General features: G+C 36.6%; 3 protein-coding genes across 5 annotated transcripts; all 3 read right to left on the reverse strand.

Moving 5' to 3' along the window:
• Positions 1 to 575: 575 nt before the first annotated feature.
• On the reverse strand, positions 576 to 4535 carry LOC122581499 (putative disease resistance RPP13-like protein 1). The gene has a single exon (XM_043753730.1). It carries the CDS (start codon positions 4533 to 4535, stop codon positions 576 to 578), a length of 3960 nt encoding a protein of 1319 aa, XP_043609665.1.
• A 1430-nt stretch (positions 4536 to 5965) lies between these two features.
• Positions 5966 to 7248, reverse strand: LOC122582018. The gene is made up of 3 exons (XM_043754362.1): positions 6875 to 7248; positions 6413 to 6466; positions 5966 to 6321 (listed from the first exon to the last, which is right to left on the reverse strand). Exons 1-3 carry the CDS (start codon positions 7169 to 7171, stop codon positions 6088 to 6090), a joined length of 585 nt encoding a protein of 194 aa, XP_043610297.1. The 5' UTR covers positions 7172 to 7248; the 3' UTR covers positions 5966 to 6087.
• Positions 7249 to 8175: 927 nt separating this feature from the next.
• Positions 8176 to 18455, reverse strand: LOC122581586 (sorting nexin 1). Of its 3 annotated transcripts, none has more exons than XM_043753822.1 (11): positions 18344 to 18455; positions 18056 to 18193; positions 17030 to 17165; positions 15878 to 16011; positions 15266 to 15340; positions 11376 to 11535; positions 10665 to 10798; positions 10476 to 10544; positions 10301 to 10380; positions 9160 to 9220; positions 8176 to 8729 (listed from the first exon to the last, which is right to left on the reverse strand). In XM_043753822.1, the coding sequence occupies exons 1-11, from the start codon at positions 18353 to 18355 to the stop codon at positions 8520 to 8522; spliced, it is 1209 nt and encodes a 402-aa protein (XP_043609757.1). In that variant the 5' UTR covers positions 18356 to 18455; the 3' UTR covers positions 8176 to 8519. The 3 variants fall into 3 exon arrangements, with proteins under 3 accessions (XP_043609757.1, XP_043609756.1, XP_043609758.1); XM_043753821.1 differs by having other exon boundaries at positions 18056 to 18196; XM_043753823.1 differs by lacking the exon at positions 18344 to 18455 and having other exon boundaries at positions 18056 to 18202.
• Positions 18456 to 18545: the final 90 nt, after the last annotated feature.

Consider the following 18545-nt stretch of genomic DNA (forward strand, 5'->3'; position numbering starts at 1 on the left):
AAGAAACATGTGATGGGAGCAAAAGAACGAATCAAAACAGTCGACCCAATTCCCTCTTTATTGGCTACAACATTTAGCATGTTATGCATGCCATAGCAAAGATATACATAAGCATGTCCATCCAGTCCAAACTATTAAATATTTCAAACAAGGGAAGGAAAAAAAGTATTTATTAACAAAAAACTCCCAATTCACATAAAACAACTCATAATGAAACTTGTTCCAAATCTTATGCCCATGGAGTATTGGAGTACAACTTTTAGTAAAAAAAAATTCCAGTTAGTATTATGAATGTTGTCAAAGCTACTAAGGAAGAAATATATTTTAAATATTTGGGTTTCAACGGTTTGAATTTTCTTTTCCAAATTATTTGTAAATCCAAACCCCATAAACAAAAAAAAAGAAACAATCAAAACTCAGTAAAAGCAAACCCCAGATTGAGTCATACATACATATATATTTGTTATATAACTATTTTAATTTAATTATTATTTAACTTGTTTTCTAACTTTTATAGCTGAGTTTATACAATAGCATAACAGTTTATCACACCAAACTACCGTCCATCATCATAATCAATCAGGGATTGCCACGTCAGGGATTTGGGAGATGATGGGCCAATACTTTGCTTTTCTTCCATCACTACTACACTTTTTTCTCAGTTCCTGGGAAACGTCACTCACCCACAAACTTGAAAGAGAAGGGAGTAGTGTCTCTGGCAGATCTCTTAGCTTCCGGCAGTTGGAGATAGAAAGAAGTTCAAGGGAGGTGAGGTGTTGCATTCCTTTTGAAACTGTTTCCAGTTCCTCAAAATCTCGAACACATACAGAAGTTAGAGATGTTGGAAGTAAGAATGAACATGATGATGAAGCAGTATTGCTGCTGGTAGTTTCTGCATTTGCAAATGAAACCGCTCCTCCTGAATTAAAACCATCTAACGTTAGATGTGCAAGTGAGTTTGGGAAATTCTGCATTCCCCACTTTGAAATCGGCTTCTTTATTCCTCCTATTGATAGAGAACATAAATTAGGAGGCCACAAACCACCAGGAAACGAGTAGTCCATTCTTGGACAATTCCTTATACACATAATTTTCAAAGATGTGAGACTTGGCAACAGCTCATGTGGAAATGACTTTATATTCTCGCAACCATAGATTGAAAGAGATATTAAGCAAAGATGGGGACGAAAACCATAACCTTTATGTGGAATGGATTCTATGTTTTCACATCCCAAAATTATCAAGTCCGTCAGATGAAGTAAGCATCCTCCTTCTGGTAACAACCTCAGATTTGGAATTGCAACTAAGTGAAGAGATGTAAGTGATGACAAAAAGCTGCTCCCAAGCCAATTCACCTCCATATTCTTACATCGTTCAATTACAAGAATGATAAAAGTGGATGATGGCAAGTCCACTGCTGGGAAGGTCAATGATGTGACTGAATCACAACGATTTATCCATAATTTTTCAATACTATTCGAACATTTGTAATCCTCCAATCTCTCACAATTATTAAAACTTACACTTCTAATAGATTCCTTGGGAGTCACCAGATCCACCTTTTTCTCTCCCAATCTTACCAAGTTGTTACACCCCTCTACTTTCAACCTTTGTAAATTCACAAGAATCTTGCATGCTTCTTCTTCTGATTCCCACAAGTATATGAGTTCGTTGCACTCTGTAATGCTTAGATATTCGAGTGCCCCAAGATGCTCTAATACTTTTCCATCTAGCTGAGTAGTAAGTCCATTGACTTTTTTCACTGTCAAACTAGTAATTGTCGAACACACACCGATCATGCTGTTTAACACCATTGCTGAACATCTTTCTACATGTACAACCCGAAGTGAATGTATTGGCTCAATTGTCAATACACCCAGTTTCGGACAGTTTATGATAGAAATTTCAATAAGACAAGGAAATGATGTAGCTGTTCCATCTTTGCCACCACCATTTAGAGTTGACCATTCCTCCCAACCGGCCATATCCTCAAATTCCAAAACTTCAAGTGATGGAAATGCATTACCATTTGCAGTTCCAAGTAACTCTGAGCCCACCCTCTTCAACCCATTCATGCTCCAAACAAACAGCTTCTTAAGTAACGGTAGATCCCCAAGTGTTGGTAACAATGTACAACTTCTACAGCCACATAACGTAATCTGGGTTAAGCAATCATATGCGGTGTCCCCAAGCCAACTAGGAAATTTTGTTCCCATGTAGTTACTTATCTTGATGTTGGTCAACTTCTCAAAAGGCCTTAGTCCTTCAAGCACTTCACACTCAATCAACTCATTCCGAGAACTATCAAAGACATTACCCCAGGCCATATCCAAATCATGAAGACGCTTCTTTTGCTGTAAGTTGGCTTCCTTTGCGCTGATTGAATTTTTCACTTTATGCAGTCCTTCAATGGTAAGTCGGCCCTGAAGATGTTGTAGGTCCTTAAGATGGGATATTTTGAACCCATCGCCATCTCCAATAGTAACTTTGGATAAAGTTTGTAGACCAGTCAATCCACCAATCCCCATGGGCAACTCTTTCAACTTTGGAGTAAATGTGATCTCAAGATGTCGCAGATTTATCAGTTTTATGAGACTATCTGGCAAGCTAGATAACATGAAACAACCAGAAAGCAACAAGCTTTGTAGGTTGTACAAGTTACCGACTTGTTCCGGTAAACATGTGATGCGAGTTTTAGATAAGTTGAGGCACCGCAAATGTTTGAGGCTGCCAATTGACTGTGGTACCACAATGATTCTATAATTAGCTAGGCTCAGCACCCTTAAAAACTGTAGTTGGGGAAGTAGTTCCGTAAGGACCTTACTTGATAAGCGGTAACTTTCCCATCTATCTATCCTTCCCGATGACACTGGTAAGAATGTTCGCAAGTGCTTGGCTGTGTGTATTGCCTTGAACTTGCTCCATATTTCATATTTTTGACGAATAAACGAAAAGTGGCGGAGCTTCTCCAGAGCTACATTTCTGCAGTTAACGGCATTCTTCTCACCCAACATAAAAAAGAACTCTCCGGCAACACTTGTTGCCAGGTCACTAATGAGATCGTGCATTGTATAATGTGATTCATTATTAGCTGAATGCTGAAAAAATGATCTCGACACTAGCTCTTCAAAACACTCGCTACCTAAACTCTCCATTGACTTCCGGCCATTTGAGTGGTACAAAAAGCCTTCTGCCATCCAGAGAAGGACAAGTTCGTCCTTGCCAAACACGTAATCCTTTGGAAATAAGCAGCAATAAGCAAACATTTGCTTCAAATGTGGAGGGAGATCATAGTAACTTAGTCTTAGGGCAGGAAGAATATGACCTTCATTGGGTAAATTCCAGATCTCACTATTTAACAACTCCTCCCATTCTTCATCACTTGATTTTGTTCTCAACACCCTTCCAAGTGTTTTCAAGGCCAACGGTAATCTATTGCATTTCTTCAGGATACCTTCTCCAAACAACCTAAGTGTCGGATGCAAATTGAAATTTTGTTTACCCAACGCATGTTGGGCAAACAAACACAGAGATTCTTCATTTGACATGAGTTCCAAAGCGTAAACATGAATGGAGTCCATAATTGTTGCAACTTTGTTCTTCCGCGTTGCGACAATAATTTTACTTCCAGGTGCTCCTACAGAAAAAGGGCGTTGTAGAAGTTCCCACTGATTGTTGTCTTCATTCCAGACATCATCTAAAACAAGCAGGAACTTTTTCTGGGAGAGTTTTTCCGAAAGAGCCACTTGAACCTGATTCAGAGTTTTAAAATTCGTATCCACCCCACCCACATCTATAAAAATAGCCATGCTAATACTAAACACATCAAACTCATCAGAAACACAAACCCATGACTTGAGTTCAAAATAATCATTCACTTTCTTATCATTGTACAAAACTTGAGCAAGAGTGGTTTTGCCAATCCCACCCAGCCCAACTATGGACACGACACTAAAGTTCCGACTGCATGATTCATTTCCCAACAGCTTCCCCAGCAATAGCTCTTTATCCCCTTCCCGACCCACAACGCTGGTTACATCAACCAGTGAAGTTTCTTCTGATCTTTTTCTATCTGATCTTTGAACATTATCATTCAAATCCAAGATATTTTTCTCTTCAACCAGAGCATCCAGTTTGGATGTTATCTCATCTAACTTATAACTCATCTTATGACCAAATTTAATATAATGAAATTTGTTTTGGATAATCTTCGATACCTTATTAGTGCTGGTGATGGCATTGGATTGTTGATTCAATTGGAGCCGCATAGCTTCGGTGGCCAAATCATCAAGTACATCGTCTATGTCATAAGCCAATTGCTGGAGTTTGTTCAGCCACAATTGAACAGCAAAGAGTGTTATGTGCTTTCGGCCTGCATCAACAAGGACAGCTTGGATCTGGGCCAATTTGTGGTTCCATTTCTCCAGCTCAGAAATAATACCTGCAGATCGAGCAAGCCTCTTCAAGTCACCAGAGGCCAGCTTCTCAAACAACACAGTGATGAATGCGCCAAGAAACAGTTCACCAACAACCATCGTAAATGTAAAAAAGATTGTTTGGTTTGGTATTTGATTTGTGAGAATGTTTATAAGGAAATTAATTTTGTAGAAGAAGTAGGGAATGACTTTGTGTAGATGAGATCAAAGGAGACATATGACTATGATGGACAAGACCTCATGTACATACATTGCTGTCTGATTCCGTTGAAGTTATTATATTATAGCATCTCATGTTGTTTTCCTTCCAAATAATTTCCCATCTACATCTTCTGTTTTGTTCTCTGTTGTTTATCCTTTAATCAATTCTTGTTTGAATCGGAAAGCTTTGTTTGTTTGTTTTTCTTTGTTTTGATTTTATAGTAAAATTAAAGTGGAAAGCTGAATATATAATATTTTATATATATATATATATTTTTTGTGGACTGAATTTGATCGGCCGGATGAAAGTGGACTTCTTGCTTAAAACTCAGTCAATAGTTTTAAGCAGCTAGTATACACATTTTTATTAAATCAGATTAAAGTACAGATCATTTCAAAACACAAGAGGCTTTTTAAGCAATGTGTGCGTTTTAAGCCATATAGATTATGTCATTTCACAATGGTATCGTGCCCCTAAGTTTCTTCTTTGTTCTTCTGTGTATGATTCTGCTGTTGACATGTGAGCAATGGGTGCAATCATGGCTGAGTTGTTTACCCTCGAGCCATTATTTAAAGGTTCTTCTGAACAAGATACGATTTTATAAGCTTTGCACCCCAGCAGTAAGTAATTGGAGAGCAGATCTAATCTTGTAAAAAACTTGGTTTATCAGTTTCCAGATTTTATTGTTAAAATTTTAGAATTGTTTCCGTATGCAAGTGTGGATGCAGTCAATATGATATCTTCATTGCTTTATTGGCATCCATGCATGAGGCCAGCGGCTTTGGAAGCACTTCAACGTCCATTCTGTAATAACTGTTACCATTTTCCACAACCAACAGCCATAAACCAGGTGGTGTTATTTCATATCTAATTTCAGGACCAGTTATAAATTTATAATTCCAAATGGCAACGCAGCGTGAGTTATTGAAGAGAAAAGGAAGTAGGAGTTCTGTAAATGATTCAGAAGAACTGGATTAATTTAACGAAAGACCTCTAATCCAAGACAGAGGTTGCTTCATCTAAAACTAGAATAGAAGGATTATGATAGAGGGGTCTTGCAATAGCTAGTCTACATATATACATAGAAATGAATTGGTCTATAAGATCAAAGTAAAGGTGGTAAAACAGGCGGGTTGGGTAACGGATTACATGGTCAACTCAATAGTGTGGTTATTGCTGGGTTGAGCCAAATCACTTTTGGTCAATGTATTTGATTTTTTTTCTTTTAATAAATAGTGTCAAAAATTTTTATCTTTTTAACTAACAAGTCGAAGATTTTATGCATTTGAATATTTCTTTAAAGGATCATACATATGGCCGTTCAACCTAATTCTGAAACTCATAACATAGTCATTCTTCAATGCAAACAAATGTAACATTCAGTTACCATCACTTTTCCAAACCAAGATATATCATAATATTCATAAGAAAATAAGATGTACATTCTTCTCAAAGGGCAGCTAATTCAACCGACTTCTTAAGGGCGGCAAGAAGGCTTTTCATGATTCTAGGCTCACCGGGAGGTGACTTGTCTTTCATCGGCCCATCTCTTACAGCTCTGAAAAAAGGCGTTGATCCAGCCGCTGCAGGAAATACCAAACAGTCAATGTACACCGGGACCTCAGTCACACCATCACCGATTGTTATGAACCCCAGCCTTACTCCTCCTTCAATTTTGTCAACCTATTTTACATCAACATTCCATGAGTCAATCGTTATAAACTTTTTTTTTTTTTATCATGTTATATTTGTTAAGAGGGGAGAAACTACTAACCTTTAGAGGCATAGGAAGTGGTAGCTGGGCACCTTGGCTCATACTATTTGCCCACTGTCAACAAATACACACATAATCTTGATATCAAAGTAGTATAAGATGAACTTTTGTACTTAGACCACAACCAGAGAGACACCAAAATATGAGAGCACGGTGGGAACTATTCAGAGTCATCACGTTGTGTGGATACTTTTCATAAAATATTTTTCGGGTCCATCTAGATTGCAAGTGAAAATCATAATTGTGTAACTAACATAATGACAAAAAGAAAGTTATGAATTACACTGAAATGTATCAATTGTTACAATTAATCTTTGAAATATCGACAAAAGTAGACCATTTATATAAGCATGTTACACATTTATTCTAGAGTTACAATTAATAAACTTTTCAATCCAAATTAAGCATGCTGTTCATTTCAGATTATCAATACAAGCATTTTATATGTAAAACATACAGTACCTGAAATAGCAACGACTCGAATCTAACAAGATCAGTATTCATAGGCAGTTTCATTGTACCCAATGAAACACCTTCTTCATCATCACCAGCTGGAGTAATGCTACTGTTTGATGGAGATGCTCTACTAACAACATACCCTGAAAAATCACCACCTAAAACTAGCCTAGAACCGCGATTTTTACTGTTTTCAGATAACTGAATCCGAGGACTAAACAGATTCGACGAAAGTTGCAGTTTCGGGCTCACGACTCCTTTCAGCTGCTGCAGGAAAAGCTGCTTGCTACATATTGTAGTCATGACTAGTGAAATTGAGTAATGAGAAAAGTGGTCGTTATATTTAGTTATTTGCAGGATATGGTTTTTGGGGTGTTGGTCTGTTCCACAACAGATAATTTTGATTATTTATGGTGTGGTATGCAAGTAGTCCCTCAACTATCAGTTAACTATAATTTCAGCCCATTGTTGTTAACCATCCCAGAAAGAAGATTAAGGGCTATTTGATGCAAAGATGGGTTATTAACAAACTGATCGATAAAGGTACGGCATGATTGCTATGATTAAGCACATCCTAATACATCCTATCGAAATGGTATGTTAAAGGTCAATTAGTTGTTAAAGTTCAATATGGAAACAGTTTAGTATGCTAAATTCCACATAAGAAAGTCATATATATAAAACATGGATTTATCTTGTTAAGCCTTGCATTTAATTTAAGAGAAACTCATTGAGACGACTCCATTCAACGAAAACGTGCAACAAATATGTAAGAGTTTTCCCAATCATGTCTTCCACGAGATATAGGGACGTAAGATGTAAACAACCTTAACTTTACCCAAAGGCAGAGGGCTTAATTACTTCCAAAACACCTCCGTGGATCAAACCCCAAATGAAGTTTCCTTCCAAATTAACCCGGCTAAAAGAGATATCACAATTCAACCCTTAACTTTATAGATGTCAATAAAGACCCCGCTGTGTCACTAAAAACATGTGTAGCATACCGAATATAACTAAAAAGAAATTGAATCAAATGATCATAAAATTGGGTGTTAAAATTAGAGAAATCCGACCATTAGATCATTGATCAGTCTGCATAAACACCAACACGCCTTAAAGAAAAGAGATTAAGCAAACACCTCTTTTTCCCTCTTGCCCTACTATCATCACACAATCACAATGCACGTAGTATATGATACACATCCATATACATATCATTCATTATATACCCATAAAGAGAAGCAAAATGCAAAGTTTATAAACGACAAGATTACCGTATTATTAGAATTTTAATTAGCAATAAAAGCTTCTTCTATGAACTCTTCTTATTACAACTGATTATATAATTCTTCTGAATATTCAAAATTACAAAATACTATCAAAACGTATATCCAAGCACTCCCTAAAAACCTAACAGGGTGAAAGAAAAAGTTTTCATCGCAAATGAAAAAAGATAAAAAAAAAAAAATCTATGAAAAAAAAAAACAAATGTTCCGTTTGTTTGTTAGATAGAAGTACACCGGAAGATTTCATACTCATACATGTTGGACCTTAAGATACAGACAGGGTAGGAACAAACTGAACTCGTAAGAGAGCGACAGATGACCAGATACCATTCTCAAAGTCAAATGCCTTGGAGCTTAAAGCAACGTTACGAGGCAGAGAGAGAGTCTAGTTTTGGAATGAGACTTCTCCAAGCATCAGCAATACCATTGGCTAGGCGTGCTTGGCCCTTTGCAAATTCATGGAAAGCCTGTCCCATGTCTTGTGTTTTCTGATCTTGGAAACGCACGATTTCTTCATTCATCAACCGTACTATTGTCTCGAATCTTCCCTTTGCTTCCTCAGCAGCAGCTTTCAGCTGCAAACCGTAACAATACCAGATAAGTCGACGCATACCAGCACATACCTTATTATAATAATCAGTTATAAATGTTCGCATAAACATAATGTTTATTTGGCCATTAGCTTTAGACAATGTTTCATACCAGCTGCAGTTGATTTTGCTAGGATAACATAAAGATCACTTGCATTATTACATTTCACCAACTATCTCTACTTATTCACAAAATGTTGTTTTCTATAACTTAATCTAATAGTTTCGTAAATAATTATAAAATCACCAAAACGCTTAACCACCTGATTGATTATCTCATTATCATATATCCCGACACTATTTTCCACGGTTTTCAAATTCTCTTACATATTGTTTGCCAGTCGAGAGTCTGCACTCATATTTTACTCTTTAAAGGTAAAGACCAGGGTAGGAATTGATATATAATCATACTAACCTCCTCTAGTTCATGCTCCACATCTAACATTTTCTCCGATCGAGTTAGCCTCAATTTGTTTCTGAAACAGAAATGCAAAACAAAGTAGACCATCAAGACAATTATTACTGCATGTAGTTCAGCGCATTCTGTTACACAAGCAAAAAACATTATGAATTGCATCAACAAATGCCCACCAAATCCAAACACTTCAAGCAGTGTTCAGTAATGACCTCAAAAATACTGCCTCGTGGATTCTAGAAGAAATAAAATAAGGATTTCTTGACTTGTGGGTTTTGGTTTAGCAAATTCTGTTAATATAAAATGATGATGACATTATCAATTTATCATAGGTTACATCTGTAAAAAATAACTCAACTATAAAAGAAAAGGACAGATTCCCTACAATTATGTTTTTAGAACGCAACTGCTAAAAACAATTGATGGTAAATCAGATATGTGACGAATAAGCCATTTGCTAAGCGCCATCCTTACAATTAAAAATGAAACATTGTATAAAGTTCTTCGGTCCAAATAATAATGACAACAAGAACAGTACCCAATCCCTGCACCAAGCAGGGTATGAGGGAGGTGAGATGTAGACAATCTTGCCTCTACCCAAAGGTAAAAAGACTGCTTCCATAAGGTTCAATTAATAATGACTATAAGCTTATTTTACAATAGCAACATTCTGAATTCCACAAAACAATGGATATAAAGTTAGTCATGTCCCCTGTTTCGACCTATTTTGATAGTAATCACACACCAAATTCCAAAAACCAGTGACGAATTATTTTATGAACTTCTAGAAATATAATTACTCTCAGATATGTTTGCTTACCATTTATGATAATGTGCCAATTTCAACCCATTCACTTATGGTTGTGTTAATCTGGGATATTTTCTATTTTCAAAGGTTCAACTGGTCAAGGGGCACCAAAATTGTGTATTATACATGCACAAAACGTCATAAATCTTTTTTTCCAAAGTTATGTATCTTCAAAGGTTCAATAGGTCATACAGAAGAGGAGGACAGAGTGTTTCTGGTCAGCCCACCCTGTTCTGACATGTTACCCAACCCACCCATATTGCCACCTCTAACTTATTCAAACCAGATGGTCATGAAATGTAGCACAAAGGGAATAAAGAACAGAAATCATACACATCGATTTCTTTTAGCTTTATCGTCTCCATCAATTCACACTGCTGCCTGAAAGCATTAGCCCTCTCTGCTATTGTGCCCTGTTCATAATCAAAAGCCAGAACTTAGCAAAATTCTAGAAACCAAACCGTAATTGCATTCGACTGACAACTGGCTTTGGAAATTCAATAATTACCTTGATAGATTGCACAGCACGCACATAATCTTTCAAAGGTTCTTCAAAATTCATTAAAAGATGGTGTGCCTAAGCATTAGAGCACATAAAGAAGCTGTGAGATACAAATAAATTCAAGGATCTAATATATATGTCCAATACTTTTGACTGATTTGGTTACAATATAATCCAGACATAATAGAAACTGACTTCTCTTTGCAGCTTAATTGATAGCATCTCTGACTTTGCTCCAAGCTCGGAGAATGCAGTACCAAGTGCATCACCTTCACAAGCACCCAGAAGCTTGATTGCCTTGCCAAAATCTGCTAGAGATTGCCCCAACTCTGTAAAAGAGATAAATTGTGTTATGGCAACTCAAGTGCAACACCTTTACAGCCGCGGATGTCGTTACAAAGGAGTTTAATCTGTTCACTAACACAATCAAAATATAAAAAAGAAAAAAATCTGCAAAGTGTATATTTTTAATTTAATGGATAGAAACTCCTAAATTATTTTATTAGATTATATTTTATAATTACTGAGATAGCATAAAAGTTGTATCATCTGATCATATTTTACACACTGATTAATCGTAAATAAATTAAATAACATAAAAAACAAAACTTGGTAAAAGGGAAGTGTTCCGGATCAACCAAACCCAACCCAACCAAATATTACCCATTTTGACCGGAACCCCATTAGACCCGTAACTCAACCGCATGACATACTTATTGATGTCTAAGTAACGCTAGCATACTGCTGAACCACAAGCAACTAAATTAAACTGATAATCGATATTCAAGTTAGCTTTGTTCTTTTTGCTCTTTCAAATTGCCAGTTGTGAATGATTTCATCTAAAACAACGGATTTCTGACAGCTAAACAAGAGGATGAAGGTTCAAGAACTGGTAAGCTTTTATACCTCTGTGTCGCTTGACTAGTCGGTATGCATGCTTCTGAGCTTCAGCCAAGTGATCTTCAAGCTCAAATATATAGCGTTTCAGTCTCTCATACTCCTGATTTGTTTCTTCCACGGGTTTTTCTTTCCCTAGAACTACATCACTCACTTTAGATTGAACATCCTGCAACATTAATACCATAATATTATACTATCTTATAGTGTTATGTAACTGCCCCACCAAATATAAATGATAATGAAACTAAAAATATATATATAATAGATTCTGGCATATGATTTATTGTATTGAATTGAATTAATGAGGATTACAAGAGGTTGTATTTATAGAGTCTAATAATCTAATACATGGAAACTAATAATATGTAAACTAATAATAATATGGAAACTAATACTATCTTAATACGCCCCCTTAAGCTAAGGCCGTTGTGCGACTCTTAGCTTGGATCGCAACAGCATGAACCGATCTAAAGATAACGCCTTCGTAAAAACATCAGCAATCTGATCATCTGAAGCTATGAACTTTACTGACAAATTTCCTTGAGCAACCTTCTCTCGTACAAAATGAAAATCAATTTCCACATGCTTTGTGCGAGCATGAAAGACTGGATTAGCTGACAAATAAGTAGCGCCTATATTGTCACCACAATGTTGGAGTGGTATGTATAGGAATGCGCAATTCTTGAAGTAAAGATTGAAGCCATGTAAGTCCGGCGACAGTGTCAGCCATGGCCTTGTACTCAGCCTCTGTGGATGATCGAGAAACAGTGCGTTGTTTTCTAGCAGACCAGGAGACAAGATTAGATCCTAGATATATAGCAAATACCCCCGTGGATCGACGGTCATCGGGGCAACCGGCCCAATCAGCATCAGAGTAGGCATTAATAGCATTGAATGAGGCATCGGCATAAGCATGTAACTGAGTTGATGAGCTGCTAGAGATGCGTAATCCGTAGTCGGATGTCCCTTGTAAGTAACGAAGAATACGCTTAACAGCTGACCAATGATTCTCAGTCAGGGAATGCATGTATTGACACACTTTGTTCACAGCAAATGCGATATCAGGCCTAGAAAGAGTAGCATACTGGAGACCCCCAACAATACTTCGGTGTTTTACTGGATCCGAGAAAGCAGTACTATCACCATTAAACAAAATCACAGATGTAGAAAGTGGAGATGGAACGGGTGAAGGACCCCATACATCACAATAAATAAGATCAAGAATATTCGAAGCTTTATTGCGAGATAACAGTAAATGCAGTTTCGAAGACTTGCCAATAGAGCAAGCAGTACAATGACTTAAAGAACTATTACTAGAAAGTGGTAACTTAAATCTAGTTAACATGGAAGAAAACAATTTCGAATGAGGATGACCAAGTCTTTGATGCCACACGTCCGGTGAGACTCAAACAGTGGTGAAGACAGATTTTCGGATAGGTTGACACCGTGGCAGACAAAAGGAGTAAAGACCTCCATTACTTGGACCAGTGAGGAGGGTAGAACGGGTAACCTTGTCCTTCACAGAAAAGAAAGTTGCGTGAAATTCAAAAAACACATTGTTGTCTAAACAAAACTTTTGAACGGAAATAAGATTTTGTTTAATTTCAGGAACATGAAGGATATCTCGTAAAGAAAGACTTTTATTAGGTGAATAAAAAGTTGAAGAGCCAATATGTAAAATAGGATGACCCTTACCATTGCCAACATGAACATTGTCATCGCCAAGGTATGGCTGAAACGTGTCAAAACTAGAGAAATTAGGAGTAACATGGTAATTAGAACCTGAGTCAGGAAGCCATGAAGTTGGTGCAGGAGAGCGAGTATTAGCAGCATAGTTGGTCTAAGTAAAGTTAGCATACAGCTGTCTATTACGAATTGTGAAGGGTCCCGATTTGGGCATTGTGACGGGACATGACTAATTCCATACTTGCTACAAGTACCATATATAGTGTTTTGATTAGTTGCCCAAGAAAATGGATTTCGATTACCTCCACTGCGATTTTGAGAATTCTGATAATTGCCACGACCACGACCTCTACGATTGTTCTCATTATTACCTCTGTTATTGTTGGGCTGATTTGTGTAAAAATTTTGAGGTGACTGGGCAGATGATGGTTGAAGCTGAAAACCAAGACGAGCTACCAGTTGTTGAAGGGCTTCCATAGTATCATTAGGAAGCGAAGGTGAATTTCCACTAGGTCTCGAAGACTGTGGCAATGTAGCAATCGAGAAAGTTTGAGCGGGGGTTAAATCGGCCACGGGTTTCTTGACCATGTAGTCAAGATCCAAGAGAAGCCCGTTCAGCTCAGAGAATGCCAAAGGGGTTGGTCGGCCAAGTATGGTTGATTTGAAGTTATTGTAATCATCGGGAAGAGCCGTAATAACGTGCATCACAAGGTCTTTGTCTTTCACTGGTTCGCCAATATTTGCAAGAGCATCAGCATACTCTTGTGCTCGAGTAAGATAAGTAGACGTTGATTCACCTTCTTTTATCTGAAGTCGAAGGAGTTGTGACTTAAGGGTATATTCCCTAGACGAGGTTTGTGGGGCATATGCGCGAGCAAGGGATAACCAAAGGTTGTGTGAAGTACCTCCTTGTACATGCTAAAACGATGCTTCAGACACGGTAGACATAACGAGCATACGTACATGGGCATCATTAGATAACCAAATCGGATGATTCGGGTTTGATTGTGAAGTTGATGGAGTGGCATCTTTGTCTTTACCTTTATCAGTTTCTGATTCTATTGTTGGAGACGGACATGGAATTGTGCCGCTTATATAACCAAATAAACTATGTGTGGTGAAGAAAGCTTCAAGCATGGATTTCCAATATCCGTAATTAGTCGGAGATAGTTTGAAAGCAAATTTGTGGGAGTTGTGGATTGCTTTGTCTTGTGTGGAAATAGAAGCAAGCATTGCCATTAGAAAATTAGGTTATTTTTTCTGTTTCTGAAAAAAATTTGGGTTCCGGCAGTGGTTTCCGGCGGCTGTTTCCGGCAGCGACGGTGGTGAACAGTGGCGGATGAAAAAATAAAAGTTATGGGTTTTGTTCAAAATTTGACAAGGATTAAGATGGTGGCAGCGGTGGAGCTTAATTCGACGGAAAAACAAAGTAATTGCCAAAATTCGAAAATTCCGGCGAGTTTACCGGCGGCGCGTGGGGGCGCGTGAGAGCGTCGGAGGCGGCGAATTTTTGTGGGATTTCACGTATTGTGAATCCGCAGCTAATGGTGGTGGTGGTGTTGTATAATTCGAGGATTTAAAGGGTTAATTTGAGTTGGACAGATTCTGGAAAAAATTAGGGTTATTGATCGGAATTGTGGCCGGATTTGGTGCCGGATTTTTTTCTTAATTCTGTTCGAACAAGTGATGTTGGAAAACCTGTCTCTGATACCATATGATTTATTGTATTGAATTGAATTAATGAGGATTACAAGAGGTTGTATTTATAGAGTCTAATAATCTAATACATGGAAACTAATAATATGTAAACTGATAATAATATGGAAACTAATAGTATCTTAATATGGCACAACAACAAAATCATCATGGTTGAAAATAAAGAAAAGTTCACATTTTAAGTTGCCCTACCCAATTTTTAACTTCTGCTAGTGTGGTAGAATTATATTAGCCTTCAATAAACTTATTTCTGGGATCCATAAATTGGGTAAATATGCTAGAAAGTTGGATATAAAAGACTAGAAGGGAGGACAAGCCATTAGGTTTGCTCCCTGTATTAATATTTCTAAAAATGCAATTTATTTGGTTTTCCAAATTAAAAGGTTTTATTTCCTGGATACTTTTTTTCTAACCATGTGGTAGACAATTAAAACTTTTATTTGTTTTCATTCCGTAATAGAACTCCAATCGCTTTTAGTCAATATTAAGCTTACCCTGAATATCTGCATCAAATCAGACGGCTTCTTCTTGAAGATTCCAGTATCCTGTGACCTTGCTCTTTCCATTGTCTGCAAAACAACCAAAAGTAATATAAGAACTACTGGAAAGATCAAACAACGTGCATGCAAACAAGAGAAGTGGTAGTAGTGAGATGGCAATTTCAACCTATTTACTCTACATGGGTTGATTTAGGTTGTGTTCTGTCTCAAACAAGTCGATGGGTTGAATAGAACTGAGCTACATTGTGTTGACAATCGTTCAAAGTCTATTTCAATGCATATAACCTCCTAATCGTTTAAATTCATTGTGTTAAACTCATAATAAACACAACTATTTATACAACACACTAAGATATGGGGACCAATAAGTGTTCGCTGACCCATCCTAGACATTTTCAACCAATATTAATACATGTACTTTTACTCAGCCCAGCAATCTGGTCACCTGGTGACCTCTACATAAAAAGGAAAATGAAAGCCATGCATCAGAACAAGGGAAGCTTTTTTTCATCTTCAAATCTATGATGCTAGGACAAGTAATCAACGATAAATCAGTGCATATATGAAGAAGTGTGATTTTCTTAAACTGAACGGTCACAGCAATACCTGCTCATCAGCCTGCAAAAACGTTCGTAGGTCTTCACTTTGCTGAAGTTCATGATGTAATGCAATCCTATTGACAAATGTATCCAGTGCTTGACGCCTCATCTCAATGAACTCGGTACTGAATCTGAACTTCTCTGCATTAGAGAGACCATCGTTAGTCATATAAAGACGGTTCATCTGGATAACTGTATGCAATTAATCTTTCATGACTAAAATTACAATTGCTTGAACGATGTTAGGCATGGTCCTTGAAAACATGTCTCTGATTAACAAAAGCACTAATAATTATGTACAAAGTGGGCCGACTTTTAATCAACATCTCTGCTCTTGACTAATTAAACATGTTAAAATCATTAACAGAAGTACTAATGATGAGGTACACAGTGGGCAAACTAAAATTAGCATCTCTGCTCTTGACTAACTATAATTCTATCATCCAATGAAAACTGCAACATTTCTCTCATTGGGAAATATTCATATTACAGAAACCTATCTAACTATTAGCATTATTACAAAGTGAATTTCTAGATTTAGGTCCACAAGATTCCTCAATTCATCTAAATTGTTGAAAAAGTTTATAAATGACACACAGTCAAACAATATCCACAAAAACAGTGTCATGTGTTGCATTTTCCATGAGACTAGGGGAAACTATGACATGACCCGTAACCTAATTACAAAGCTGCACTTTAAGGTTGTCATGATTTTCCATATTAACCACCCAAAGTTTAAAAGCATTCTGATCAGATATCATATTGATTTAAACTGTGTGCTACCCAAATGTTGGAAAATATTGTTATACTACATTGTATGATACAACTGTTGACCAGCACAAACTTCAAAATGATCAAAGGGGAATCACAGACAAGGAACGGAAAATCCTACGCTTTTGCACTAATACAAGAACAGTAAAGTTAGAAGAGGAGACTAAATGTATAACTTCCAAACAGCCACACCATAAATTACTAAACGAAAGCAATGTCAATAAATTATATGGATAAAGAAGCAGAACCACGAACAACCATACATGATTGGCCATATAATAGGAGATAATAATAATAGCAGACGATATTATCGCCTTCTTCGATCTTTAAAGAAGATAACAAGGAATAATGCCATAACTTCTACTAAAGGATCACACTGACATCTTACCTACAGTGCTCTTCTCCGGAAGTGGAGGAATGAAGATACCCTTGTACTTTTCAAACAGACGATCGCGTAGCCAAACAAAATCTGTATATCGTCGAATCACAATCTTTTCTGGTCCCTGATATTCGGGGAAGTTTGTCTGCAAAAAAAAGCATTTCATGAACTTACACTAGTAGTCTAATACTATGGTTTTGATACAAAATTCACTGCATCCTGATGATAATGATAAAAGCTTTCAAGGGAAAGATCAAACTGAAGACATGAACACTATTGAAGAGCCCGTCTCTGGAAAGATAAGAAATGACCTTATCTCCCAAAATATATTCAGAGATTCTATTCCTAAATAAAAGCTCTCTAGTTGAACAGGGAGCAAGAGGATAATGAATTACTCAAACATATATTCCATACAGTCAATATCAAACTCTCCATTGCTGCTGATGAATATGTATACTATTAGAGCACACTAGTGTGGACACTCCATCACGCCTTGGCGTCACTTCAGCCTTATACAACGTTAGGTTCAAATAGCTATTGAGTTTTTATTAATTACAAACTGAGAGAGATCCGATACCGGTAAAAAGTAATGTGACCAAAAAAACTCCGTGGACCACACTGCATGCTCTTATATATTCGGCACCTTCTCTTACACCACCAATGCTAGACACGCCAAACAAAAAACCTTCGAAAATCTATTTGCGCAACCACATTGCCAAGATACCATACTAGTAACAAATAACCAACTTTAAAATCATCGCAAACGTAAATCCTTAACTACTAGTAAAAAAAAGTCATCAAAATCGATACATATTCATTAAATTCCAAGTTCTTCATTATCTAATTTTGACTTCAGAAATCGATAAACCGAAAACACGTTAACTTTGACCTAAATTACATTACATTGATACATTCTATCATCAATAAGTCAACAATGTCATCAATTACTACATAAATAATCAAATTAAATAAATAAAAATTAATTATACAGCTACACATATAGATACAAAAATATAGATACAGAATTTGTATTACCTTAGTGATGACCTTATAAGAGATATAAGCTTGAACACCATTTCCCATTTTAGCAGGATCAGTAACTGATACAGTTAAATATTGTTGTTGAGGAGATCTAGGGCTTTGTAATCCTCCACCGCCATTTCCACTTCTTGTCTGCTGCATGTTTAATCATTCAATTTGAAATTAGTTAATTCATGTAATGAATTGATTATATATGTATATATATATATATATATGTATAGGTAGATATATAATTAATTATTTATAGGATATATATTGAACTGAGATTGATTGATTGTTTACCGTTGTGATCATGATTTCTCTTTGTGCTGCAAATTGTTGAAAGTATGGATATTTTTTCTGTTTCAGTGTCGAGGAGATCGATGAGGAGACGTAATTTTATTCTATTTTATTTTTATTTATTTTATTTGTTATTTTCTGGAGATAAATGGGTTTCGTGTCAATTGGGTGATAAAAATGATTTTCGTAGTTAGAAACTTAGATG

The sequence above is a fragment of the Erigeron canadensis genome, chromosome 9, assembly GCF_010389155.1.
Source record: "Erigeron canadensis isolate Cc75 chromosome 9, C_canadensis_v1, whole genome shotgun sequence".
Lineage (NCBI taxonomy): Eukaryota > Viridiplantae > Streptophyta > Magnoliopsida > Asterales > Asteraceae > Erigeron > Erigeron canadensis.

Bases quoted from the DNA above. Each gene is read 5' to 3' on its own strand.
- LOC122581499 (XM_043753730.1), bottom strand. From the start codon at position 4,535: ATGGTTGTTGGTGAACTGTTTCTTGGCGCATTCATCACTGTGTTGTTT.
- LOC122582018 (XM_043754362.1), bottom strand. From the start codon at position 7,171: ATGACTACAATATGTAGCAAGCAGCTTTTCCTGCAGCAGCTGAAAGGA. The intron at 6,467-6,874 runs GTACTGTATGTT...ATTTGTTGACAG, and splicing joins TCGAGTCGTTGCTATTTCAG to TGGGCAAATAGTATGAGCCA. The intron at 6,322-6,412 runs GTTAGTAGTTTC...GATGTAAAATAG, and splicing joins CACTTCCTATGCCTCTAAAG to GTTGACAAAATTGAAGGAGG.
- LOC122581586 (XM_043753821.1), bottom strand. The intron at 15,341-15,877 runs GTATTGCTGTGA...GTTGTTTTGCAG, and splicing joins TTTTGCAGGCTGATGAGCAG to ACAATGGAAAGAGCAAGGTC. The intron at 10,381-10,475 runs GTAATTATTGAA...GATTATGAACAG, and splicing joins GTGCTGTGCAATCTATCAAG to GGCACAATAGCAGAGAGGGC.